The following is a 27,188-nucleotide window of genomic DNA, read 5'->3' as shown; positions in this document are numbered from 1 at the left end:
AACAAAAGCTAATAAAACACCCACAGGAACAAAACAAATTGAAAGTTTAATTTTTGTGCATTGTTCAAAGGACGGTTGAATTGGCCATGCCCATCTAGTCACATGACCACCTAGTCACGCCCAGCTGGTCCAGCCCTCCCAACAGTCTGAGGGACCATAAATTGGTCCCATTTTAAAAAGTTTCAGGGCCCCTGGGTTAAGGTCATGTCCTGTCCTTAATCCCATCACCTGGAGATGAGGGTATTTTCTTTGTGAATAGACTGGCCCAGGATTTCTTAATGAGCATCTGCTGTAGGCTATTAGGGAAGATTGGGAGCCGCTTTCTGCCTCTAAGAATGTGTTTCTCCTTTTCTACCTTTTTTAATATTCCCCCAAATATTTCATTCTCGGGAGGGGGGGTTCCCACAATTCCCCCCTTGTGGGCTATATCTATTTACATATATTGGTCAACCTACACACTATTAGAATGGTCTCTGTACTTTCTGTATACCTGGCACACCACAAGGGATATTTGCCTGGCATCCTTACTTGGGGTCTATTGAAATGGGAGGTGATTTTGCAGGCCACTGAGACAAAGGGAAGTACACTGGTGGAGGCAGCAGAGGACTCTCATGATGATTATGACAGTGGCCCCAAAAGGAGAGTTTTCAACCCATGATCTCTAGCAGCCATGTCAGAAATTTTGTTAAGAAGGAAAAAAAAACATATAGTGGGCAATTTTCTGTGCCAATTCTTTTTAGATATCTGATGTCACTTTCTAGGAGCTTTCAGTCAGGTTTGAAGCAAGCACATATCCGAAAATTGTTTGCAGCCATGATTCTGCCTTAATAGATAATCAAAGGCTGCTCATTTCCAAGGATTGCTTCCTGAACCTGCCTTTGTTTATTGCATCCAGGATTTGTGAGGCCAAATTTGGATTAACCAGTGTACAAGCCAGACTATGAATATTTTTGAAGTTCCGCACAAGGAGCCCTGGGACTAATGCAGTGGAAAACCAGTGCAACATATTCTGCTTCACTGGGCAACTGGGCACCATCATTTGTGAGTCACAATCAGGACTAAAGCTTTTCCCACAGTCAGGACATTCAAAGAGTTTCTCTCCTGTGTGAGTCCTCTGGTGTCTCACCAGGTGGGAATTCTGACTGAAACCTCTCCCACAATCAGGACATTCAAAGGGTTTCTCTCTTGTGTGTGTCCTCTGTCTTACCAGATTATTATTATCACTACAGCTTTTCCCACAAATACGACATTCAAAGGGTTTGTCCCCTGTGTGAGTCCTCTGATGTGTCACCAGGCTGGAACTCCGACTAAAACATTTCCCACAATCAGGACATTCAAAGGCTTTCTCTCCTGTGTGAATCCTCTAGTGTCTCACAGGCTGGAATTCTGACTGAAACTTTTCCTACAGATCAGACATTCAAAGAGTTTCTCTCCTGTGTGAGTCCTCTGGTGGGTCACCAGCCTGGAATTATCACTAAAACTTTTCCCACAAATAGGACATTCAAAAGGTTTCTCCCCTGGGTGAGCCCTCTGGTGTTTCACCAAATTGGAATTATTACTAAAGCTTTTCCCACAGATAGGACATTCAAAGAGTTTCTCTCCTGTGTGAGTCCTCTGGTGGATCACCAGCCTGGAATTATCACTAAAACCTTTCACACAAATAGGACATTCAAATGGTTTCTGTTATGTGTGAGTCCTCTGGTGTTTCACAAGATTGGAATTATTACTAAATCTTTTCCCACAGTCAGGACATTCAAAGGGTTTCTCACCTGTATGAGTCCTCTGGTGTCTCACCAGATTAGAATTATCACTACAGCTTCTCCTACATATAGGACATTCAAAGGGTTTCTCTCCTGTGTGAGTCCACTGGTGTTTCACCAGGTGGGAATTCTGACTGAAACCTCTCCCACAATCAGGACATTCAAAGGGTTTCTCTCCTGTGTGTGTCCTCTGATGTCTTACCAGATTATTGTTATCACTACAGCTTTTCCCACAGATAGGACATTCAAAGGGTTTCTCCCCTGTGTGAGTCCTCTGGTGGGTCACCAGGCTGGATCTCCGACTAAAACATTTCCCACAATCAGGACATTCAAAGGGCCTTTCTCCTGTGTGAATCCTTTGGTGACTAATCAACCTGGAATTCCGACTGAAACCTTTCCCACAATAAGGACATTCAAAGGGTTTCTCTCCTGTGTGAGTCCTCTGGTGTGTCACCAGATGGGAATTCTGACTGTAACGTTTCCCACAGTCAGGACATTCAAAGAGTTTCTCTCCTGTGTGAATCCACTGATGTGTTATCAGGCTGGAACTCAGATTAAAACCTTTCCCACAATCACGACATTCAAAGGGTTTCTCTCCTGTGTGAGTCCTCTGGTGTTTCACTAGGTGGGAATTCTGACTGAAACCTCTCCCACAATCAGAACATTCAAAGGGTTTCTCTCCTGTGTGAGTCCTCTGGTGTGTCACCAGATTAGAAATATCACTACAGCTTTTCCCACAGATAGGACATTCAAAGGGTTTCTCTCCTGTGTGAGTTCGCTGGTGTGTTACCAGGCTGGATCTCCGACTAAAACATTTCCCACAATCAGGACAATTAAAGGGCCTTTCTCCTGTGTGAATCCTTTGGTGACTAATCAACCTGGAATTCTGACTGAAACCTTTCCCACAGTAAGGACATTCAAAGGGTTTCTCTCCTGTGTGAGTCCTCTGGTGTGTCACCAGATGGGAATTCTGACTGTAATGTTTCCCACAGTCAGGACATTCAAAGGGTTTCTCTCCTGTGTGAGTCCTCTGGTGTATTACCAGATGAGAATTCTGACTAAAACATTTCCCACAATCAGGACATTCAAAGGGTTTCTCTCCTGTGTGAGTCCTCAGGTGTGTCACCAGGCTGAAATTCAGACTAAAACTTTTCCCACAATCAGGACATTCAAAGGGTTTCTCTCCTGTGTGAGTCATCTGGTGTGTCACCAGATTGGAATGATTACTAAAGCTTTTCCCACAGATAGGACATTCGAAGGGTTTCTCTCCTGTATGAGCCCTCTGGTGTATCACCAGGTGGGCGTTTCGACTGAAACTTTTCCCACAGACAGGACATTCAAAGGGTTTCTCTCTTCTGTGAGTCTTCCGGTGTTTCACCATGCTAGAATTATCACTAAAGCTTTTCCCACAGTCAGGACATTCAAAGGGTTTCTCTCCTGTGTGCATGGTCTTATGTCTCAAGAGGTGGGAATTTCTAATGAAACTTTTCCCACAATCTCTACACTTATAAGGTTTCTCCATGGAGTGAATCCTCTGATGTGTTACCAGGTGGGAATTACAATTGAAACTTCCCCCAAAGTCTGGACATTGAATGGCTTTTTCTCCTTTACGATTCCTCTGGTGTTTCACAAATTGGAATCAGAACTGAAAGTTTTCCAACAATCAGGACCTTCAAAGCATTTCTCTCCTATGGGAGTCTTCTGGTGTATCACCAGAACTGTGACTTTCCCATAATCAGGACATTCAAAGGTTTTTTCTTGTGTGTGAGTTCTCTGGTGTCTTTTGAGATGGAAATTTCTAATGACGTTTTCCCCACAATCTAGATACTCATAGAGTTTCTCCATGGAGTCAATCTATTGATGTACCACTAGACCTAAATTGTGACTAATTTTTTCCCCACAATTAGGACATTCAAAGGGTTTCTCTTTTGTGGGAGTCCTCAGGTGCTTCACCAGGAAGGGATTCTCACTGAACCTTTTCCCACTGAAAGGATGTTAAAATGGTTTTATTCCTTTGTGTGCATCCTTTAGTATCTCAAGACCTGGGAATTTCTAATGAGACTTTCACACAATCTGCACAGTCATATGTTTTCTCCCTCCTGTGAGTTATCTGATATAGCACCATGTTGCCAGGCTCACTAAAGCATTTACCGCATTGGGAGCACTTTTGTGGCTTCCCTCTTTTGTGGAGGTGCTTCCATGAACAACAAGGGAGCATTTGTGACCATAGTTTTTGCCACATTCAGGTAATTTGTCAGCTTTCCATCTCCTCTTGTGAATAATCAGCTGTGATTTGCAATGTGTGCTTTTCCCACAATAGACAAATTTATGAAGCTTTTGCACCACTGATATTCTTGAGGAGGTAAAAAATATGGACAATGCCTTGTTTAAGGGTGCTTTCATTCAAGCCGTTTTCTTCCTCATAGGGAGAGGCCTGCATTCCTGTCTCTTCTACATGGCTTTACTATTGATCTTTTCCTCCCAACAGACTTCCAGATATTTCCCTCTTTTGCTGAATTATGAATAATCTCCCTTCCCCTCTCATTTAATTCATTCTTGAGTTCTACATAATCTGCTTATTCTTTCTTAATTTTCTCTCTTTCGTCAAAAAGCTGCTGGAGGAGGAGGAGGAGATTTGTATGGTTTTCTGCAGGAAATGGAAAATATTTTGATTTTTGGCCTGATTTTCTTCCCTTTTCAACACTGATTGTTGTTTACAGTTGTCCAGAGGGCTCTTATTGCCATCCTGTTCACCTGTAAGATACAAAGAAAAATGTAACATTAATTGTTTATAAAATGGTTAGAGATGAGGTGAAAAAAGAAGAAAAGTATACACCACTTTTGCTCATGGAAGTCCTCAGCCACAAATAAGGGCAGAAAATACTGTCTACAACCCCTCTGGTGACTTCCTTGTTCAAATAGTCCTCAGTTAACCACAATTGGAATTGATATTTGTGTCACTAAGCAGCTCTATCATTAAGCATCATGTCACATGACAATGCCAACTTACATCTGTTGTTCCTCTGTAGTTTTTAAACTAATTACTGTGGGTTGTTAAAGGCAATTTCATATGACGGCGACTTGCAATTTCCTGCCAGTACATCCACTGATTTTGCTTGTCAGAAGCTAGCTGGGAAGGTCACAAATGGGGATCATGAGTGTGGGATGCCGCTGCCATCATAAATATGAAACTATTAGCAGAACCCGAATTGGTGCAACTCCTTTTCCTGCATCTTCAAAACCACAGTCACTGCTGACATGCGGTCACGGAACAAGTGCTGGGATTACCAAAAATTTTGTGGACAAGGTGCAGGACTGCTTCTACTCTGCCATAGTAACTTTGAAGGCTCAGGGAAGAAGTGGTAAGTGAGGACTCCCTGTGCAACCAAAGATGGATTAAGCACAATTGAACCTGGCTAATACATGGATGGGACAGGAAATACAATACTTATTGGCAAGACATGGAAGTAAAAAAACTTGTAAATTTTATTCTTCTGTCATTTTCAATACCCGTGTGGATTACAAACTATATTAAGAGGGCAACCTCAAGATATAATGGGAGACTTTAACTGCCCTGATATCAACTGGGAGACAAAGTCTACAGCAAGTAGGAAATTGAATAGATTCCTAACCAACTTAGCTGACAAGTTTGTCATCCAAAAAGTAGAGGAGGGAACTAGAGGAAAAACTATACTTGACCTAATTCTTACTAATAGAGAAGCGATAAGAGTAGAAGTTGTTAGAACCTTGGGCGAGTGACCACGTGTTACTGGAATTCAATATAATGCAAACACAAGCAATAGAATATAATCCAAAAAGTGTCTTAAAGTTTAGAAGAGCTGATTTTAAGAAATTTAGAGCCTAAGCAAAATTTTATGGATAAAAATCCTAAAGGAGAAAAAAATGCAAGGAATGTGGGAAATACTGGAAAATCTATATATATAAAAGCAAAATACTATTGATGCATTATCACAAAATCTCCAGAACCTTAAAGCCTACAAACCTAATTTTTTCACGTATGTTCCTCTTGGCTTCTAGGTGCTGACTAAGAAAAGATTTTTTGAAATGACCATCAGAGCATTATTATTTCCTATATTATTATTAACATGCCATCATGCTAACTAGTTCTACTCCCTCCCCTAATCAGAAAAGAAATCTGTTCCAAATGCAAAACACAAGGAGAGAGGAGGTTCAGTTTCATTTTACTTTCACAGCAGGAAGAAGCTGTACTACAGAACAGTTGTGCTAACTAATAGCCATGCTCCTTCCTGTCTTCTTGCTCACACAGCAAATACTGTTTCACTTTCAAACTAGCCTCTGATGCTAAAGAGTTTTACTCCCCCTCCCCACCTCAAAAGAGGAGTTTCACTTTCACAGCAGCAAGCAGCTTTACTACAGAACAGTTGAGCTTAGCCACGTCCAGGCTCCTTCCTCTCTCCTTCTTGCTCACACAGCAAATACTCTTTGAGTTCCCAACACCCCTCAACTCTCTCACACACTGACAGGATGCTAGCAGGATGAATATTAAGTCCAAGGCATTGATCTCATTTATGACTGATTAGCATTGGGGGTTATTAGATGTGTGCTTTTTTACAGGCTTTCTCCTGACTTGGGGATGAGTTTGACGATACTTATGTGCAACTTCCCTTACTTGTGTTTTCCTAATTGTATTTGTAAATCTTTTTCTGCATTTTGCCTCTTTTCCCTTTAACTGGTATTACACTAGAAGGAACAGATTCTTCTGAACTGAGGAGGAGAATAAGGGGAGGCGAATCTGCCTCTGCCTACCAGCATCCATTAGTGTTCATCTGGCTAGCGTCCTGTCAGTGTGTGAGAGAGTTGAGGGGTGTTTGGAAACTCAAAGAGTATTTGCTGTGTGAGCAAGAAGGAGACAGGAAGGAGCCTGGACATGGTTTAGCTCAACTGTTCTGTAGTAAAGCTGCTTGCTGCTGTGAAAGTGAAACTCCTCTTTTGGGGTGGGGAGGGGGAGTAGAACTCCTTAGCATCAGAGGGCTACTTTGAAAGTGAAACAGTATTTGCTGTGTGAGCAAGGAGACAGGAAGGGGCCTGCTATTGGTTAGCTCAACTGTTCTGTAGTACAGCTGCTTCCTGCTGTGAAAGTAAAACCGAAACTGAATCTCCTCTGCTCTGCTTGTGTTTTGTATTTGGAACAGATTTCTTTTCTGATTAGGAGGGGGAGTAGAACTAGTTAGCATGATAGCATGTTAATAACAATATAGGAAATAATAATGCTCTGATGGTCATTTTGAAAAACGTTTTTTTAGTCAGCACCTAGAAGCCAAGAGGAACATATGTGGAAAACTTAGATTTGTAGGCTTTAAGGTTCTGGAGATTTTGTGATAATGCATGAGTGGCATTTTGCTTTTATATATATATAGATTTTCCAATATTTCCCACAATCCTTGCATTGTTTTCTCCTAGGGATTTTTATCCATGAAATTTTGCTTAGGCTATGAATTTCTTAAAATCAACTCTTCTGTTGGATTATATTCTATTGCAGAGGTGGGTTCCTACCAGTTCACACCTATTCAGTAGAACCGGTTCGTCAAATCTACTGAACCAGTTAGAAGAGGTTCAACCAGTGGACCCGGAAAACAGGCCACACCCACAGAAGAGGTTCCAAAATTTTTTGAAACCCAACACTGGTGGTGTGTAATGTCCCACAGTTATCTATGCATTAATAATGATCTAGTAATATTTCCTTATACATTTTAGGGACCTTTCCTTACATAATTGGTATTTTCTTTCATACTTTTGGATTTCTAATTTCTGTTTCCGTTAGTTGGCAATTGCTAAAACCAATCCCACATGAATAAGTATTCTTGATTTTAATTGTCAATTTATTTATTCCTGCACATTGTAATATTTATTCATTTATATATCTCTTTTTTTCCATTGTTGTGCAAACACAATTCCAGCGCTGCAGAGATCGTGATGGCTGGGAAGGAGAGAGGTTTCGCTTTCAGGGCTTCCGGAAGGGCTTAGGCGGTGGCAGCGATGGGAACGATCTCCTTTTTACGAAAGCTTTTCTCATAACGCTAGATCGGGAAGTTAAAAAACCTAAATGGGACACAATCAGGTTTGGTTCAAAGGTTTTGGCTCCTGAGATTGATCCATCCAAAACACTGGTACCACGATCTCTGCAGGGCCCGCTTTACCTGCCCCTTCTCGGGTGGTTCAAGGCGGCAGAGATCGCGGTAATAGCATTCCTGGGTGGCAGCCCACCAATCTCAGGCTGCATTAACAGAGAGATAGAATCAAGATCATGTCAAGTACTAGTATCACTTTATGAAGAGTAAGACCACACGTAGACAATTGCAGACAGTTTGGTCACCATAGCATAAAAAAGTTATTGAGACTCTGGAAAGAATGCAGAAAAGAGCAACAAAGAGGATTAGGGGCCTGGAGGCTAAAATATAATTAAGGGGTTGCAGGAATTAGGTATGTCCAGTCTAGTGAAAGGAAGGACTAGGGGAGACATGATAGCCATCTTCCAATACTTGAGGAGTTGCCACAAAAGAGGGAGGGGTGTCAACCTATTCTCCAAAGCCCCTGAAGGCAGGACAATGAACTGGATGGAAACTCATCAAGGAGAGAAGCAACTTAGAACTAAGGAGAAACTTCCTGACACTAAGAACAGTGAACCAGTGGAAGGTTTTCCCTTCAGAGGTTGTGGGGGCTCCATCCCTGGTGGCTTTTAATCAGAGACAGGACAGCCATTTGTCTGAAATGATATTGGTTCTCCTGCTTGATCAGGGCGTCTGAATACGTCACAAACCCTCCAGTGATGGGAGCACCCACAACCTCTGGAGGGAAGCCATTCCCAAAGAATCCACCTCAACTTGGAAGAGACTTTTCCAATCTTCCCACCAGAAGGAAAATTGCAGCCACCAGTTTCACAGCGTGCAGCCCCAGTGGGCTTAAATTCGGGGAGGGAAGGAACTTGCAGCAGCAGCAGCAGCTGAGATGCTTCAGCCCAGTTGCTTCTCTGCTTCCAGGACTCTCCTCCCACCTGCCCTCAACTCACCTTCCAGCTGCTGCTTCGACACTGGGAAGAGCACAAAAGCCGCTCTGCACACCACTCTCCTCATCTGATCCGGAACAGGAAGTTCAGCTGTTCCCAAATGTGCTTTTTTCAAACGGCAATTCGACTTTCTTTCTTCTACTCTTCTCGTCGCTTTCTAACCTTTCTAGCAAGTCAGTACTCAATGGTTTTAACTCCTTTAACCTCAACCACAAGTATTGTCCACTTTCTAGGCACAAGTGTTGCCTGTTTGAGCACCATCTCCAGATAGGAGGCAGGAAAAAAATTCCTTCTCCAGTTCCTACCTAAGGCGTTTGCAAGAAGTTTCCACTGATTAAATGTTATCAAGTCGTTTTTTACTTCTAGCAACCGACTTTGCAGCTGAGCCTAGTGAAATAGTGAAATGTGATGTTACTTAACCTTGTGAAGATTAGCTATGTGTTGTCCCTAAAAGTTCATGAAGCTTTTACAGAATTACACAATCAGCTTCCTTAGGAGTGACTCTCAGTGGAGATCAAAACCTCTCTAATACTCCAACACTTTATGACTGATTTTCTGTGGCTTCCAGGATTTTAGGGCATGGCAGCAGCATCAGGCCAGACACTCCAGCGGAGCTTCACTACTGCAGGCCAGGGCTGCATCCAAGAGCATCAACCACCAAGCTTCATTCTTGGAGGAGAAAATTTTATATCTGCTAAATGCCATGTATACATTCTGTAAATTTACTTGCACTGAAGTCTCCCATTAGGTCACACAGAGAAACATATGCAGCAGGGCCTAGAAAATGTAGCCCAAGAAAGAGGACCTGATTGCCTATACATGGCAGAAGAAAATTTTCCCCTCCCCCAATGTCTATTTATCTTTTTATTGTATAGAGGGTTTGTTTTTATATATTCTGCTATTTCTCTCATGTTAATTTTAATGTGTCTTAGAGAAAAGCAAAGTTCAGTTTCATCTTTCTGCATCCTGAATGTCTTCCGGGTTTTGAGGCCAGAATTTCCTAGCCAGCATCTCCTTTGCACAAAATATCTGTGAGTCATAAGCAGAGTTTCTGAGAGGTCCCAGTAAGTTGCTGAAGCTTCTAAAAAATACATGGTAAAAATATGCACAGAGGTTGTAGCTCAAGAAGAAAAAGCATTGTGGTTTTGAGTCCTGGGTTCTTAGGTTCCTGAACAACCCCTGCTGTGATCTTGTCTTCTTGGAGGTGCCTGCTTGTTACCCTGGTGGCAGCAGCACCAAGATGCCTCTTATTCGTTGCAAATTTGCTACATCTTCAAATCCCCTTAACTTTAACCTTAAATTGCCTACTATTGACCTCCCTTCATTCCTAAGGGTTCTGTAAGGGATGTGCATAAGCACACCATTGTGCTTACTGAACCTGTCCTACTGTCCCCATTTATTTGTACCCATTTCATTCATACTCATGTTTATTCTTATACCTATATATAGTAATGTTAATGTATAACTGGGCAGCGGCCAACGGAGGGATTGACCTCCCCACTGGTTCTAGTCTCCCCTGCAATGCCCCAACAGGTTCTTATCCCACCTTCCTACAGAGAAAAGTTCTCAACAATGGAAGAAGGGATTACCAAGAGGGAAGCTACAGAATGTATAGCGGAACAATGTGATGAGGCAGTTCCTAAATCCAGAGATGTAACTAAGTTAAGAATTATAGACCTATTTCTCTGCTAAACTCAGACTATAAAATATTTGCCTCAATATTGGCAGAACGACTCAAAAAATATTTTAACAATTTTATTCAAAATGGGTTTCTACCAAAGAGACAAATCAAAGATAATATGAGAATAATTCTGGACACTTTGGAATATTATGAGGCACATCCTGAAAAACAAATGGCTGTGATGTTCTTAGATGCACAGAAAGCCTTTGACAATGTGAACTGGTGATTTATGTTGTTACAGCTGGAACAGATGGGCTTTGGTAAGAAATTCACCCAAGCTATACAAACTATATACCACAAACAAACAGCAAATATAATGATAAATGGAGAACTGACAGACTTATTGAAATAAAGAAAGGGACGAGACAAGGTTGTCCACTATCGCCTTTGTTTGTCCACTATTGTCTCTGTTGTTTGTCTTAACATTAGAAGTCCTAAATAGAAACATTAGAGAAGAAAAAGACATAAAAGGAATGAAAATTAAAAAGAATACAAATTGCAGGCATTTGCAGATGACCTGGTCTTCATCTTAGAGGACCCACTAGAAACTGCACCTAAATTGATAAGAAAAAATAGAGGAATATGAAAAAATAGCAGGTTTGAAAATAAATAAAGACAAAATGAAGATTTTGACAAAGAACATGTTATTAAGACAAAAGGAAGAATTTGGGAAGCTTTGAAGATCCAAGTCACGAATAAGGTCAAGTATTTGAGGTTATATTTGATAGCAAGATGTAGTACACTTAAAGAGAACAATTACCATAAACTCAAACAACAGATTGCGACAGATTTGCCAAAATGGGAAAATTTACAACTATCAATAATAGAGAGAATATCAACAATCAAGATGAATATGCTACCCAGGATTTTATATTTGTTCCAGACAATTCCAATTAGATTAGGGAAAGATTATTTTGACGATTTAAATAAAATAGTGTTGAAATATATTTGGCAGGGAATGAAAGAGAGAATAAAATTAAAATTGTTACAAGATACTAGAATAAGGAGGATTTGTCTATCTATCTGGGAGTTATATTATCAGGCAACAAGTTTGATGTGGGTTAAGGAATGGATAACATCAAGATATTCTAGATTATTGACTGTAGAAGGACATGATTTGCTGTTGGGATGGCACACTTTCTTACGGTACCAGGGAACTAAGACGCAGGGGTATTTTACAAGACATTACATACATGAGGCTTTGCTATTAAATTGGGAAAAGATTAAAAGGCAGCATTATCTAAAAATTCCAGTCTGGTTATCAATTATTGAAGCATTTTCATTTCCAATAACATACAAAAAGGAACAAACAGTTAGATATGGTGAAATATTGAACGCAAAGGATGAACTTAAATCTATGCAAAAACTGGAACAGCAAGGTATAAAGATGAACTGGTTTTCATATGTGCAAATACATTCTAAATATGATAAAGATCTTGAAATGGAAGGTTTCCATGATAAAATGATTGTTGGGTAAAATTTTGATAGGTACTGATGAAAAGGTGATTTAAAAAACTGTATGGATACTTATTAGAGGTTAAGTTAGAAGAAGAACAAGTTAAAGAATCTATTATTGCTTGGGGAAAAATTTGGACGTGGGATTGACTTAGAGAATTGGCAGAAATTGTGGTCTCAAAATTGTAAAATGACAATGTCAACAGCATATAAAGAAAATTTTTATAAGATGTTTTACAGGTGGCGATGAGAATAGCAAGAATGTTCAAGAATAAATCGGAAAAGTGTTGGAAATGTCATCAGAAACCGGGTTCATATTACCATATGTGGTGGACGTGCATAGAAGCTAAAAGATATTGGGCTAAAAGCCACACTTGGTTGGAAAAAAAAGATACAAAAACATATAGACTTTAAACCAGAGATCTTTTTATTGGGAATCATACTGGAATCATACAATAGAGAATTGAAATATTTGACTGTAAATGTGTTAACAGCAGCTAGAATTGTATTTGCTAAAAAATGGAAAAATGAATAAATACCAACGCAGGAGGAACTTATTCACAAAATAATGGAATGTGCTGAAATGAGTAAATTGATATTTGAAATGAGAGAACAGGAAGATAAACAATTTTACGAGATACAGGATCTATTTTAAAAGTGGTTAGATAAAAAAACATGGAAATGAAAGATGTTAGAGAATGTTATAAATACAAGAATAATAGAATGATACAGAATATAACATAAAGATATATTATTATGGGATAGATTTAAAATGATGTAATGAATTGTTATAATATAAATGAATCCAATACCTAGAATATCTCATTTAAAATGAAGGAATAATAGTGATAGTCAAATAAATGAGGTACAATGATAATAATGTATACAAATATATTTGATTTGATAATATGTAATTTCATATAAATTGTAAGTGATGGCTATGGAAAAATGCACAAAAACCTTGTAACCAATGAACACAATGTATGTAATGGAAGATGGCTTTGTTTTATGTTTTGTTTGTCTATGTCTGTCTAAAAATAAAAACTTTCTTTTAAAAAAGAGAGGGAGATAGAGTGATAGAAACAAGAAAATGGAGAATATTATTGTAGATCTTTTATATAACAAAACAAAAGTAATAACAAGAGAAAATGTGGGCAAATTGAATAATGAGACTATAAATTAAGATAATGATGCATTATTATTAGAAACATATAAGGGTATTGAATGCTAGGGTTATATTTAACATGATTAGCTTTATTTGTATTAGAATGTATGACAGGTGCCACACTGTTCATGCATTGATTTGATATTTTGTTTTTAAAAAGTTGAAACTTAGAGAGAGAGAGAATAAGAAAAAGAGATGAAGAGAGAAAGGGAGAGGAGAGAGGAGAGAAAAAGAGAGAGAAAAGACACACACACACACACACACACAAAGAGAGGAGAGAGAGAGAGAGAGAGAGAGAGTTGTTGATTTTAAATTTCTTGGGGCTGGGAAGAACTGCTGCAAAACTGTGTTTCCTGAAGTGGACCACTAGACTCCTCAACAACTGAAAAATGACTATTAAAAGAACTTGGGAGTAGCCTGGAAAAGGAGAGATTTCAACCCATGAAGGTCTAGCAACCAGGGCAGAAATTCTGTTAAACAGAAAAGAAATGTATAATGTGCAATTTTCTGTGCCAATTCTTTTAGATAGGTCATTTTTTATGAGCTTTCAGTCAGGTTTGAAGCAAGCACATATCCGAAAATTGTTTGCAGCCATGATTGTGCCTTAGTAGATAATCAAAGACTGCTCATTTTCAAGGATTGCTTCCTGAACCTGCCTCAGTTTATTGCATCCAGGATTTGTGAGGCCAAATTTAGATTAACCAGTGTACAAGCCAGACTATGAATATTTTTGAAGTTGCACACAAGGAGCCCTGGGACTAATGCAGTGGAAAACCAGTGCAACATATTCTGCTTCATTGGGCAACTGAGCACCATCATTTGTGAATCACAATCAGAAGTTGAGGTTTGGAAATCTATTTTCTGCTACCTCTTCAGTGAGGAAATTGATTAAGGGGGCATGTCCCCTCTCCATGGAATTGGGAGACTATTGAGCGTTCGTGCCACAGAACAAAAACCAACCAGGGGAAGCTTTATGTCAGGAGTCCTCAAACTACAGCTTGCGGGCTGGATATGGCCATGCAACACAATGTATCCATCCTGCGCAGTGGTAGGATTAAGCCCTGCCCCTCGGTTTACAGCCACTCCTTGTGTGGCTGGCTTTTCCCGCCAACCTTACCATCCCTCCTCCAGCCATTGGCCTTATATATACCTTGCAGAATCTAGCAGCTCAGCTGTGTACTTCTGTTCATCGCTGTTCACAAAGGTAAGGACGAAGGGCACAGGCCGGAGTGTGGGTGGGGGAGGGGGAGCTGGCAGATGGGTGATACTGGCAGTGGGTTTACTGACATGTAGTAGGGGAGTATGTGGGAGAATGTGGCATCAAAGCCCTTCTGGGGTGTTTCCTGAAGCCGGTCTGGCCTGCGAGGGGAGCACATGGGGATCACACGCCACTTCTGGGCCAGTTTGGGCAGGGGCGAGAGAGCTTGGCGAGGACTCACCTGAAAAGAATATGGCAGAGCCTTGCAACTTTTATCTGCCATATATATGATAAGGAGAAGACCTGTGGCTTAATGGCTAAGACGTTTGCCTAAGATGCAATACAGCACAGGTTCAAATCCCAGTAAGGGTATGGCTAGCTAATGAGAGCTAAATAGCTTGAAATAGATCTATATTAGTCTCCCTTTATTTATTTATCAGCACAAATAAAACACACACACACACACACCCCTGGTAAGCCCCAATTATGGGAGGAAGCTAACAGCTTCCATAATGTGTGTGTGTGTGTGTAAGTTATACTAGTAAAAGCAAATTGGATATAAGCTTTAAACTGTGAGTTGGGGGAAAGGGGGGGAATGCTTAGATATCTTACTAACTGAATTTATTTCAGAATATGTCATAATGGTGTAATGTTATTGGAGGTTTATTGAAACTGCTAATGAATGCCAGTAGGTGGTTGTGTCTTTAAATACAAATGATTTTAGATAAAAACATGTTTAAATAATTGTAATTAAATGAGAATTATGGTACAGTGATAAGTAAGATATATAAATTTTCTATTTTGATTTAAAATGTACAATTCAATTTGAATGAAGTATATGTAAGGATTGTGGAAGAAATGCACAAAATGTATTTGTAACCAATCGACACGCCTTCTACAAGATGTAACAAAAGATGATTCTTTTTTTGTGTTTTTGTTTAATTAAAACAATAATACTTTTTCAAAAAAAATACACTCGATTCCTTGTTGGATGGAGCATAGTCACCATTCCCAAACTTCCAGGTTGCCCGTAGGACCGTTTTTCACTCTCCTGAAGCCTCCGGGCGGATGGTGTAGACTGTCTTCGCCCTCCCCGGGCTCCTAGAAAGCGTCTGGAGCATGAGGAGGGGGAAAAAAAAGCATGCCAAAAGTGTGGGGACCGGTGGTCGCACACACCTGCACGCTGGGGTTGCGCACATAGCATTATGGGTATGGGACGCTTGAGCACGCCCCACCTGCTCTCCTCCCTGCTTTTGGCACACGATCCAAAAAATGTTTGCCAGCACGGATATACGTCCTTCCCTCCCTCCCCAACATGAGGTTCAGAGATCTTCAAAAGTAAGGAAGAGGAGGGTGTGAAGTCGGGTAGGGTGGGAGTCAGATGTAACGGGGGGGGGGGAATGGCCAAGGAGACTCAAGGGTTAGGATACAGAGCACAAGGGTGTCTTGGAGGGTAGGGGAGGCATATAGATTCCTACGGCAGGCAAACCTGGCCCTGCACTAGGCCTCCAAGTCTTTTCCCCAGCTTTGAGTAGACAGTGTTCTGCCTAGTGAGTTGCACATTTGATTAATGGCTGCATCAGGGACAGCAGGAGGATTCAGGTAGTTAAGGAAAGCAATTTCACTTAACAGCCATTGGAACATGCAACTGTAATTCAAAGCCCATAATAGTTATATCTTGAGGACTACTTTTATGCGGGCTGTGGAATTCTGGGGCTGAAAATCGGGTGAAACCAAGGTAGAAGACTGAAACTCCACATGTGGGAATTCCATAATCAACAGACAAAAGCTCCACCCAAAATTCCTTTTTGAGGAATTCCATTAATTCTGGAAAAGGAAATATACAGATGGTTCTGCTGATAACCAGAAAGTAGTAGTTAGGCATTTTCCAATTTCCTTTTCACTCCACTTACAAATGTTCGAGCAAAATGAATCAGGCCAAAATTCAAACAATTTCTCACCTAAAATTTCTTTTTTTAAATTTTTTAAAACAAACAAAAACAAAACAACACATACCATAAACTTTCCTCAATTTCATCAAGCATGTCGTTTGGTTAGAAACTTTTGTGCATCAGTTTTTACAATTAAAAATAAGATCACTGGTTATCCATCAAACATTTCTCACCTACACTTTCAATGGGAGATATCAAATGAAATTCAAGCATTCTCTAAACTCATCTACCTTTCTTCATATGGATTATCTTGTGTGCAATAAGGGATGATTTATGCTTGAAGTAATGTCCGCAGAACTGGACATTTCAAAGATTTCTCCACGGTGTGAGTCCCCTGGTGTGTCACCAGATTAGAATGATTGCTAAAACCTTTCCCACAGATAGGACATTCAAAGGGTTTCTCTCATGTATGAGTCCTCTGGTGTCTCACCAGGCTGGAACTCCGAATAAAACATTTCCCACAATCAGGACATTCAAAGGGCCTTTCTCCTGTGTGAATCCTTTGGTGACTAACCAACCTGGAATTCTGACTGAAACCGTTCCTACAATAAAGACATTCAAAGGATTTCTCTCCTGTGTGAGTACTCTGGTGTGTCACCAGGCTGGAATTATCACTAAAACGTTCTCCACAAATAGGACATTAAAAGGGTTTCTCTCCTGTGTGAGTCATCTGGTGTCTCACCAGGCTGGAATTCTGACTGAAACATTTCCCACAATAAAGACATTCAAAGGGTTTCTCTCCTGTGTGAGTCCTTTGGTGTTTTACCAGCTGGGAATTCTGACTGAAACCTCTCCCACAATCGGAACATTCAAAGGGTTTCTCCCCTGTGTGAGTCCTCTGGTGTATCACCAGATTAGAATTATCGCTAAAACTTTTTCCACAAATAGGACATTCAAAGGGTTTCTCTCCTGTATGAGTCCTCTGGTGTGTCACCAGGCTGGAATTATCACTAAAACTTTTTCCACAAATAGGACATTCAAAGGGTTTCTCTCCTGTGTGAGTCATCTGGTGTCTCACCAGGCTGGAATTCTGACTAAAACGTTTCCCACAATAAGGACATTCAAAGGGTTTCTCTCCTGTGTGAGTCCTCTGGTGTTTCACCAGCTGGGAATTCTGACTGAAACCTCTCCCACAATCAGGACAATCAAAGGGTTTCTCTCCTGTGTGAGTCCGCTGGTGTTTCACCAGGCCAGAATTATCACTAAAACCTTTTCCACAGACAGGACATTCAAAGGGTTTCTCTCCTGTGTGAGTCCTCTGGTGTTTTACCAGAGTGGAACTCTGACTAAAACATTTCCCACAATCAGGACATACAAAAGGTTTCTCTCCTGTGTGAATCCTCTCGTGTGTCACCAGAAAGGAACTCCGACTAAAACATTTCCCACAATCAGGACATTCAAAGGGTTTCTCTCCTGTGTGAGTCCTCTGGTGTCTCAGCAGGCTGGAATTATCACTAAAATCTTTTCCACAAATAGGACATTCGAAGGGTTTTTCTCCTGTGTGAGTCCTCTGGTGTATGACCAGGTGCGAATTCTGACTGTAACGTTTCCCACATTCAGGACATTCAAAGGGTTTCTCTCCTGTGTGCGTGGTCTTATGTCTCAAGAGATGGGAATTTCTAATGAAACTTTCCCCACAATCTCTACACTTACAAGGTTTCTCCATGGAGTGAATCGTCTGATGTGTTACCAGGTGGGAATTACAATTGAAACTTCTCCCAAAGTCTGGACATTGAATGGGTTTTTCTCCTTAATGATTCCTCTGGTGTTTCATAAATTGGAATCATAACTGAAAGTTTTCCAACAATCAGGAAATTCAAAGCATTTCTCTCCTATGGGAGTCTTCTGGTGTATCATCAGAATTATGACTTTCCCATAATCAGGACATTCAAAAGGTTTTTCTTCTGTGTTCTCTGGTGTCGCTTGAGATGGAAATTTCTAATGATGTTTTCCCCACAATCTAGATACTCATAGAGTTTCTCCCTGGAGTCAATCTACTGATGCATCACCGGACCTAAATTGTTACTAATTTTTTTCCCACAATCAAGACATTCAAAGGGTTTCTCTTTTGTGGGAGTCCTCAGGTGCTTCACCAGGAAGGAATTCACTGAAACATTTTCCACAGAAAGGATGTTCAAACGGTTTTATTCCTTTGTTTGCGTCCTTTTTGTCTCAAGACCTGAGAATTTCTTATGAAACTTTCATACAATCTGCACAGTCGTATGTTTTCTCCCTCCTATGAGTTATCTGATGTAGCACCATGTTGCCATGCTCACTAAAACATTTACCGCATTGGGAGCACTTTTGTGGCTTCCCTCTTTTGTGGAGGTCCATGAACAACAAGGGAGCTTTTGTGACCGTAGTTTTTGCCACATTCAGGTAATTTGTGTGGCTTTCCATCTCCTCTTGTGCATAATCAGCTGTGATTTGCAATGTGTGCTTTTCCCACAATAGGCAAATTTATGAAGCTTTTGCACCACTGATATTCTTGAGGAGGTAAAAAATGTGTACAATGCCTTGTTTAAGGGTTCTTTCATTCAAGCTGTCTTTATCCTCTCAGGGAGAGGCCTGCATTCCTGTCTCTTCTACGTGGCTTTACTATTGATCTTTTCCTTCGAACAGACTTCCAGATATTTCCCTCTTTTGCTGAATTATAAATAATAATTGATCCTTGAGTTCTGCATAATCTGCTTATTCGTTCTTAATTTTCTCTCTTTTGTCAAACAGCTGCTGGAGGAGGAGCAGATTTGTAAGGTTTTCTGCAAGAAATGAAAAATATTTTGATTTTTGGCTTGATTTTCTTCCCTTTTTAACACTGATTATTATTTACAGTTGTTCAGAGTGTGCTCTTATTGCCATCATATTCATCTGTAAGATTCAAAGAAAAATGTAACTTTAATTGTTTGTAAAACGGTTAGAGATGAGGTGAAAACAGAAGAAAAGTATAGACAATTTTTGCTCATGGAAGTCCTCAGGTACAAATAAAGGCAGAAAATACTGTGTACAACCCCTCTGGTGACATCCTTATTCAAGTAGTCCTCATTTAACCTACCACAATTGGAATTGATATTTGCGTCACTAAGCAGCTCAAACATTAAGCATCATGTCACATGACAGTTCCAACTTACATCTGTTGTTCCTCTGTAGTTTTTAAGCTAATCACTGTGGGTTATTAAAGGCAATTTCATATGACTGTGACTTGCAATTTCCTGCCAGTATACCCACTGATGTTGCTTGTCTGAAGCTAGCTTGAAAGGTCACAAATGGAGATCATGAGTGTGGGATGTTGCCGCCATCATAAATGTGCAACTATTGGCAGAAGCGAAGTTGGTGCAACTCCTTTTCCTGCATCTTCAAAACCACAGTCACTGCTGACATGCAATCACGGAACAAGTGCTGGGATTAACACAAATTGTGCATGTTTGCTTCTACTGTGCCATAGTAACTTTGAAGGATCAGGGAAGAAGTGGTAAGTGAGGACTCCCTCTGCAACCAAAGATGGATTAAGCACAATTGAACCTGGAACATGGATGGGACAGGAAATACCATACGTATTGGCAAGATGTGAAGTAAAAAAACTTGTAAATTTTATTCTTCTGTCATTTTCAATACACGTTTGTATTAAAAACTATATTAAGAGGGCAACCTCAAGATATAATGGGAGACTTTAACTACCCTGATATCAACTGGGAGACAAGGTCTACAGCAAGTAGGAGATTGAATAGATTCCTAACCAACTTAGCTGACAACTTTGTCATCCAAAAAGTAGAGAAGGGAACTAGAGGAAAAACTATACTCGATCTAATTCTTACTAATAGAGAAGCAATAGAAGGAGTTGAAGTTGTTGGAACCTTGGGCAAGTGACCATGTCTTACTGGAATTCAATATAATGCAAACACAACCAATAGAATATAATCCAACAAGTGTCTTAAACTTTAGAAGAGCTGATTTTAAGAAATTCATAGCCTAAGCAAAATTTCATGGATAAAAATCCTTAGGAGAAAACAATGCAAGGATTGTGGGAAATATTGGAAAATCTATATATATATAAAAGCAAAATGCCACTCATGCATTATCACAAAATCTCCAGAACCTTAAAGCCTACAAATCTAAGTTTTCCACATATGTTCCTCTTGGCTTCTAGGTGCTGACTAAAAAAAGGTTTTTCAAAATTACCATCAGAGCATTATTATTTCCTATATTATTATTAACATGCTATCATGCTAACTAGTTCTACTCCCCCTCCTAATCAGAAAAGAAATCTGTTCCAAATACAAAACACAAGCAGAGCAGTGGAGATTCAGTTTCGGTTTTACTTTCACAGCAGGAAGCAGCTGTACTACAGAACAGTTGAGCTAACCAATAGCCAGGCTCCTTCCTGTCTCCTTCTTGCTCACACAGCAAATACTGTTTCACTTTCAAAGTAGCCCTCTGATGCTAAGGAGTTCTACTCCCCCTCCCCACCCCAAAAGAGGAGTTTCACTTTCACAGCAGCAAGCAGCTTTACTACAGAACAGTTGAGCTTAGCCACGTCCAGGCTCCTTCCTCTCTCCTTCTTGCTCGCACAGCAAATACTCTGAGTTTCCAAACACCCCTCAACTCTCTCACACACTGACAGGACGCTAGCCAGATGAACACTAATGGATGCTGGTAGGCAGAGGCAGATTCGCCTCCCCTTATTCTCCTCCTCAGTTCAGACGAATCTGTTCCTTCTAGTGTAATACCAGTTAAAGGGAAAAGAGGCAAAAATGCAGAAAAAGATTTACAAATGCAATTAGGAAAACATAAGTAAGGGAAGCTGCACACAAGTATCGTCAAACTCATACCCAAGTCAGTAGAAAGGCTGTAAAAAAGTACACATCTAATAACCCCCAATGCTAATCAGTCATAAATGAGATCAATGCCTTGGACTAATAATTATTTCTCTAGTTTTAAATTTGAACCTCAGAAATAAACAATAAACTACCATGTTTCCCCGAAAATACACGTCCTGATAATAAGGCCATGCCACATTTTTCAGGTGGGAAAAATGTAAGTCCTCCCCCCAAAATAAGCCCCCTGGACAACACTCCCTCCAGCTAGTCAGAGCACCACTCACGACCTAGCGGTATCCCGAAGGCGCCAAACTGCATTTGGGGGGGGGGGGGGCAAAGGCTTGTGTTGTTTGGCGCCTTTGTGATACTGCTAGGTCAGTGAGTGGTGCTGTGCCCAACTGGAGAGGGGGATTGCTGGGCAGTTGGTCCCTTGCAAGCAGGCTCCCGAAGAACCAGGCACAGCCTCAGGGTCGAATGGCTATGTTGCGCTGTCGCAGCAGAACTACACAGCAGCCATGAGGTGACCATGCTCAAGAGCAGCCATCTGGCAACCCCCCTTTCCAGCCAGGCACAGCACCATTCACTGACCCAGGGGTATCGCCAAGCCGCGGGAGCGCCTGTTCGCCACCCTCCCGCTCCCGCAGCTTGGCCCCTTCGGAATGACCCTAGGTCAGTGAATGGAGCTCTGCATGGCTGGAGAGGAGGGTTGCGTGAGCAGCTTTTCCACTCCCCCCTTGTGCACCTCCCAGCCTCACGATGCCCTTGCCTAACTCTCCCTGCAGAGCCAGGGCATCTCCACTGCCGCCGCCACCTGCCACTGCTGCATGGTTTTTTCTGCGGCTTGCAAAGCACGGAGGTAGGATGCTGAGTCTTCTGGAAGTTGCCACTCTTGGAATACGCTCTATGGTTGTACGCTCTGGAAGTATGCTCTGCCTCAGCCAGCCCACAACCTGTTCTGTCCCCCGCTTCACGGCTCGTTAACAAACGCAGGCAGGCAACTTAAAAAAAAGTCTTTCTTTATCAGTTCTCAGTTCAAACTGGCTTCAAGCCCAAAAATAACATAAATACAAGTCTCCGACAAGAATGCAAAACAAAACTCTTACAAGCACTGCACTTCTTCCACAGTCTCCATGGATCAGGTTTACATGAAACATCAAAGCACTTATCCAAGTGTAACAAGCATAAATCACGATTGAATTGAATTGATTATATTTCTATGCCGCCCTTTTCCCAGAAGGGACTCAGGGCGGCTCACAACCCAAGTTGGGGGGGGGGGGGATAGGGGATACAAATAGGGGAAAAAAAGACATAGACAATCAATACCACAATTTTAAAAACAACTCAACAGACACACCATTCGAGCGGGGACAGGAACTCATCAGCCCCAGGCCTGTCGGAACAGCCAGGTTTTAAGGGCTTTGCGGAAAGCCTGGAGGGTGGTGAGGGTCCGAATCTCCATGGGGAGCTCATTCCAGAGGGCCAGAGCAGCCACAGAGAAGGCCCTCCTCTGGGTGGTCGCCAGTCGGCATTGGCCAGTGGATGGAATTCGGAGGCCTAATCTGTGGGATCTAATTGGTCTATTGGAGGTAATTGGCAGCAGGCGGTCTCTCAAGTACCCAGGTCCAATACCATGAAGGGCTTTATAAGTGACGACTAGCGCCTTGAAGCATATCCGAAGAGCAATAGGCAGCCAGTGCAGCTCGCGGAGGATAGGTGTACCGAGGTGCACCCACAATTGCTCGCGCGGCTGCATTCTGGACAAGCTGAAGTCTCCGAATGCTCTTCAAGGGCTGCCCCATGTAGAGCACATTGCTTAATAATCAAGCAATGTTGTACAAACCAGGAACACACGAAGGAACGTATGTTGACTCCTGCGACTAGGGCGTGGCAGCATCCGTCCTTTTATCTCTCCCAAAACCCCACTAACGAGCCCTAGCTGCATCGTTAATCTTGCATTCCGAAAAGACTCACAGCAGACATCTGCTGAGTCACAACACAACCATAGAGTGTAGTCCCAGAGCGGCCGCTGCCAAAAGACTCGACTGTGGATCTCCAGAGTTTGGAAGCCAGAGAATAGGTTATGCTCGAAGCAATGTGGCGGCGGCAGCACATTGGTCCTGCAGGGAGAGTTGGCCAGGGCATGGCGAGGTTGGGATGCACACCAGGTGGGGACAGAGCAGGCGCTTGTGCAACCTCCCTTTCCAGCCGGGCAGAGCACCATACACTGACTTAAGGGTATCCTGAATGCGTCAAGCCGCAGGAGCTGGGGCAGGGGCCGAGGATCATGTGGCTTAGGGCTTCTGGAATATCACTAGGTCCATGAGTGGCGCTCTACCCGGCTGGAAAGGGGGGTTGCCAGGTGGCTGCTCGTGAGCATGGTCACCTCATGGCTGGTATGTTGCGCTGTTGCAACAGTCGTTTACCCCTGAGGCTGTGCCTGGCTCTTCATGCGCCCACTCACAAGAGAGCAGCCACCCGGCAACCCCAAAACAATAACTCCCACCCCGATAATAAGACCCAATCAATATTTTGGGGGTCAAAAGAAAATAAGAACCTGTCTTATTTTCAGGGAAACACGGTACACAATTCTCAGTGTGTATTGTTTTATCTTCCACGCTTAGGCATGATCTGAGAAACACCCAGTGATAAGATATAGTGAGATGAAGTCAAAGCTGAAGCCCAGTGCTCCCCTCCCCGTTTAAAACTTCCTGTGACTCCACCCACTGCCCACGCATGGTCACAGTGGTCCTAGCCAAGCCACAAGCCATGTGGGTTTGCCGCCTTACGCAGACAGCGGTGTTGTGTTTCAGAATGGCAGGTTGAGGGTCCTGGGATGTGCTACAGTGGTGGTGCACCTCTCTCCCTTGAACCATACTTCCAAGGACTTCCAAGGGGTGATTAATGCTGATAGGAAGCCTTCTGGAGGGCACCAAAGTCGTTTCAATGGCCCCATGGCTACAGAAGTGGCTGTTCTCATTGTCGCCCAGGATTTTGAGAAAAGAGATATCGTTCTCCACAGCAGAGAAAGCTGGTTGTTATGAATCAGTGAGATGCACTGTGCCTATGAAGCTCTCCAGTACCCTCTGATGTTCTGCGATGGAGAAGATGGCTATTACATGAAATTACCTCAGTGTGAACCAAACAACAAAGTTCCTCTGAATAAGACCGTGTCTGCTGCTGCCTTTTACAGCTACAGGATAATGGAGCGTGATGGTGAAGAATGCTACCTATTGCTGTTCCAGTTCCGTAGCAAAGCACGGGTATCCAACCGACTAGTATGATCATAGAAGCCCAGTCCAACACAATATCACTAAAAAGGGAAAACAAGATATCCAAGAAGAAACCAGCATGGTTGCATCAAGATCTCACTGATAAACTGAATGAAAAAAAGGATCAGTATAAAAAATGGAAAGAGGGACACATAACTAAGGCAGAATAGTAGCATATAGCTTGAATCTGCAAAGATGAAATCAAGGTCATGTTGAAAATGAATTAAAACTTACAACAAATATCAAAAATCATTTTAAAACATGTATAAAACAAGAAAAAGGTTAGGGAAACAGTCAGTCCTCTAATGGGAGATGATGGCAAGGGAGTGACAGACAGTAGAGACACACCTACTTAATTCATTACCATTTTTTTCGGAGTATAAGATGCACTTTTTTACTCCAAAAAGAGGGTGACAATCTGGGTGCGTCTTATACTCTGAATGTAGCCATCTGGGCCGTCTGAAAAAGGGGCAGGCAAAGCGGGCGCTGCAGAGATCGTGATGGCTGGGAAGGAGAGAGGTTTTGCTTTCAGGGTTTCCAGAAGGGCTTAGGCGGTGGCAGCGATGGGAACGATCTCCTTTTTACAAAAGCTTTTCTCATAACGCTAGATTGGGAAGTTAAAAAACCTAAATGGGACACAATCAGGCTTGGTTCAAAGGTTTTGGCTCCTGAGATCGATCCATCCAAAACACTGGTACCACGATCTCTGCAGGGCCTCCTTTACCTGCCCCTTCTCAGGAGGTTCCAGGCGGCAGAGATAGCGGTAATAGCATTCCTGGGTGGCAGCCCACCGATCTCAGGCTGCATTAACAGAGAGATAGAATCAAGATCATGTCAAGCACTAGTACCACTTTATGAAGAGTAAGACCACACATAGACAATTGCAGACAGTTTGGTCACCATATCATAAAAAAGATGTTGATACTCTGGAAAGAATGCAGAAAAGAGCAACAAAGAGGATTAGGGGGCTGGAGGCTAAAATATAATTAAGAGGTTGCAGGAATTGGGTATGTCCAGTCTAGTGAAGGGATTAGGGAAGACATGACAGCCATCTTTCAATACTTGAGGAGTTGCCACAAAAGAGGGAGGGGTGTCAACCTATTCTCCAAATATAGGCTCAAGATAGAGAATCTCGATAGATTTGGCCCTATTTAACAATATGAAATTCAATGAAGGGGGAAAAAAGTTTTACGCTTATTCAAGAAAAACCAAATGTACTGGTACAGAATAGGTAGCACTTGGCTCAAGTAATATAATAACTATGAAAGAAACCTTGAAGTCCTAGTGGACAATCATTTAGATATGGGCCAGGTGTGTATTGCAGTGGCCCAAAAAAGGGCAATACAATACTTGGCTGCATTAAGAGAGAGATAGAATCAAGATCATGTGAAGTACTAGTACCACTTTATAAAGAGTAAGACCACACTTAGATAGTTGCAGACAGTTTGGTCACCATATCATAAAAAAGTTATTGAGACTCTGGAAAGAATGCAGAAAAGAGCAAGAAAGAGGATTAGGGGGCTGGAGGCTAAAATATAATTAAGAGGTTGCAGGAATTGGGTATGTCTAGAATAGTGAAAGGAAGGACTAGGGGAGACATGATAGCCATCTTCCAATACTTGAGGAGTTGCCACAAAAGAGGGAGGGGTGTCCAAAGCCCCTGAAGGCAGGACAAGGAACTGGATGGAAACTCATCAAGGAGAGAAGCAACTTAGAACTAAGGAGAAACTCCCTGACACTAAGAACAGTGAACCAGTGGAAGGTTTTCCCTTCAGAGGTTGTGGGGGCTCCATCCCTGGTGGCTTTTAATCAGAGGCAGGACAGCCATTTGTCTGAAATGATGTTGGGTCTCCTGTTTGATCAGGGCGTCGGAATAGAAGACCTGCAAGGTCCCTCCCAGCTCTGTCACAAACCCTCCAGTGATGGGAGCCCCCACAACCTCTGGAGGGAAGCCATTCCCAAAGAATCCACCTTCACTTGGAAGAGACTTTTCCAATCTTCCCACCAGGAGGAAAATTGCAGCCACCAGTTTCGCAGCGTGCAGCACCAGTGGGCTTAAATTCGGGGAGGGAAGGAAACTGCAGCAGCAGCAGCTGAGATGCTTCAGCCCAGTTGCTTCTCTGCTTCCAGGACTCTCCTCCCACCCGCCCTCAACTCACCTTCCAGCTGCTGCTTCGACCCTGGGAAGAGCAGAAAAGCCGCTCTGCACACCACTCTCCTCTCATGAGTGATCCGGAACAGGAAGTTCAGCTGTTCCCAAAGGTGTTTTTTTTCAATAGGCAACTGGACTTTCTTTCTTCTACTCTTCTCGTCGCTTTCCAAACTTTCTAGCAATTCAGTACTCGGTGGTTTTAACTCCTTTAAGTTCAACCACAGGTATTCTCCGGCTTTCTAGGCACAAGTGTTGCCTGTTTGAGCACCATCTCCAGATAGGAGGCAGAAAAAAAATCCTTCTCCAGTTCCTACCTAAGGCGTTTGCAACAAGTTTCCACTGATTAAATGCTATCAAGTAGTTTTTTACTTCTAGCAACCGACTTTGTAGCTGAGCCTAGTGAAATGTGATGTTACTTAACCTTGTGAAGATTAGCTATGTGCCAAGCCCTAAAAGTTCATGAAGGTTTTACAGAATTACACAATCAGCTTTCTTAGAGGTGACTTTCAGTGGAGTTCAAAACCTCTTTTACATTCCAAAACTTTATGACTGAGGCTCCCAGGATTTTAGGGCATGGCAGCAGCATCAGGCCAGACACTCCCGGGAATGAGCTTCACTCTTGCTGGCCAGGGCTGCATCCAAGAGCATCAACTACCAAGCTTCATTCTTGGAGGAGGAAATTTTATTATCTGCTAAA

The 27,188-nt window shown here is 42.0% G+C and overlaps 1 protein-coding gene and 1 pseudogene across 1 annotated transcript; both read right to left on the bottom strand.

The window, feature by feature from the left end:
* Window positions 1-222: 222 nt before the first annotated feature.
* LOC148047623 (uncharacterized) lies at window positions 223-26,580 on the bottom strand. Its single transcript, XM_087708429.1, has 3 exons — window positions 26,499-26,580; window positions 24,197-24,380; window positions 223-4,514 (listed from the first exon to the last, which is right to left on the bottom strand). Exon 3 carries the CDS (start codon window positions 3,280-3,282, stop codon window positions 1,684-1,686), a length of 1,599 nt encoding a protein of 532 aa, XP_087564555.1. The 5' UTR covers window positions 3,283-4,514; window positions 24,197-24,380; window positions 26,499-26,580; the 3' UTR covers window positions 223-1,683.
* LOC148047624 (uncharacterized) lies at window positions 14,820-19,343 on the bottom strand (annotated as a pseudogene).
* Window positions 26,581-27,188: the final 608 nt, after the last annotated feature.

This window comes from Thamnophis sirtalis, unplaced genomic scaffold, assembly GCF_051295495.1.
Source record: "Thamnophis sirtalis isolate CommonGarterSnake01/CBP01778 unplaced genomic scaffold, rThaSir2_p1.2 scaffold_3, whole genome shotgun sequence".
Lineage (NCBI taxonomy): Eukaryota > Metazoa > Chordata > Lepidosauria > Squamata > Natricidae > Thamnophis > Thamnophis sirtalis.
The sequence above is the reverse complement of the archived record's forward strand: the minus strand, read 5'-3'. Positions and strand labels throughout refer to the sequence as shown.

Bases quoted from the DNA above. Each gene is read 5' to 3' on its own strand.
- LOC148047623 (XM_087708429.1), bottom strand. From the start codon at position 3,282: ATGGAGAAACCTTATAAGTGTAGAGATTGTGGGAAAAGTTTCATTAGA.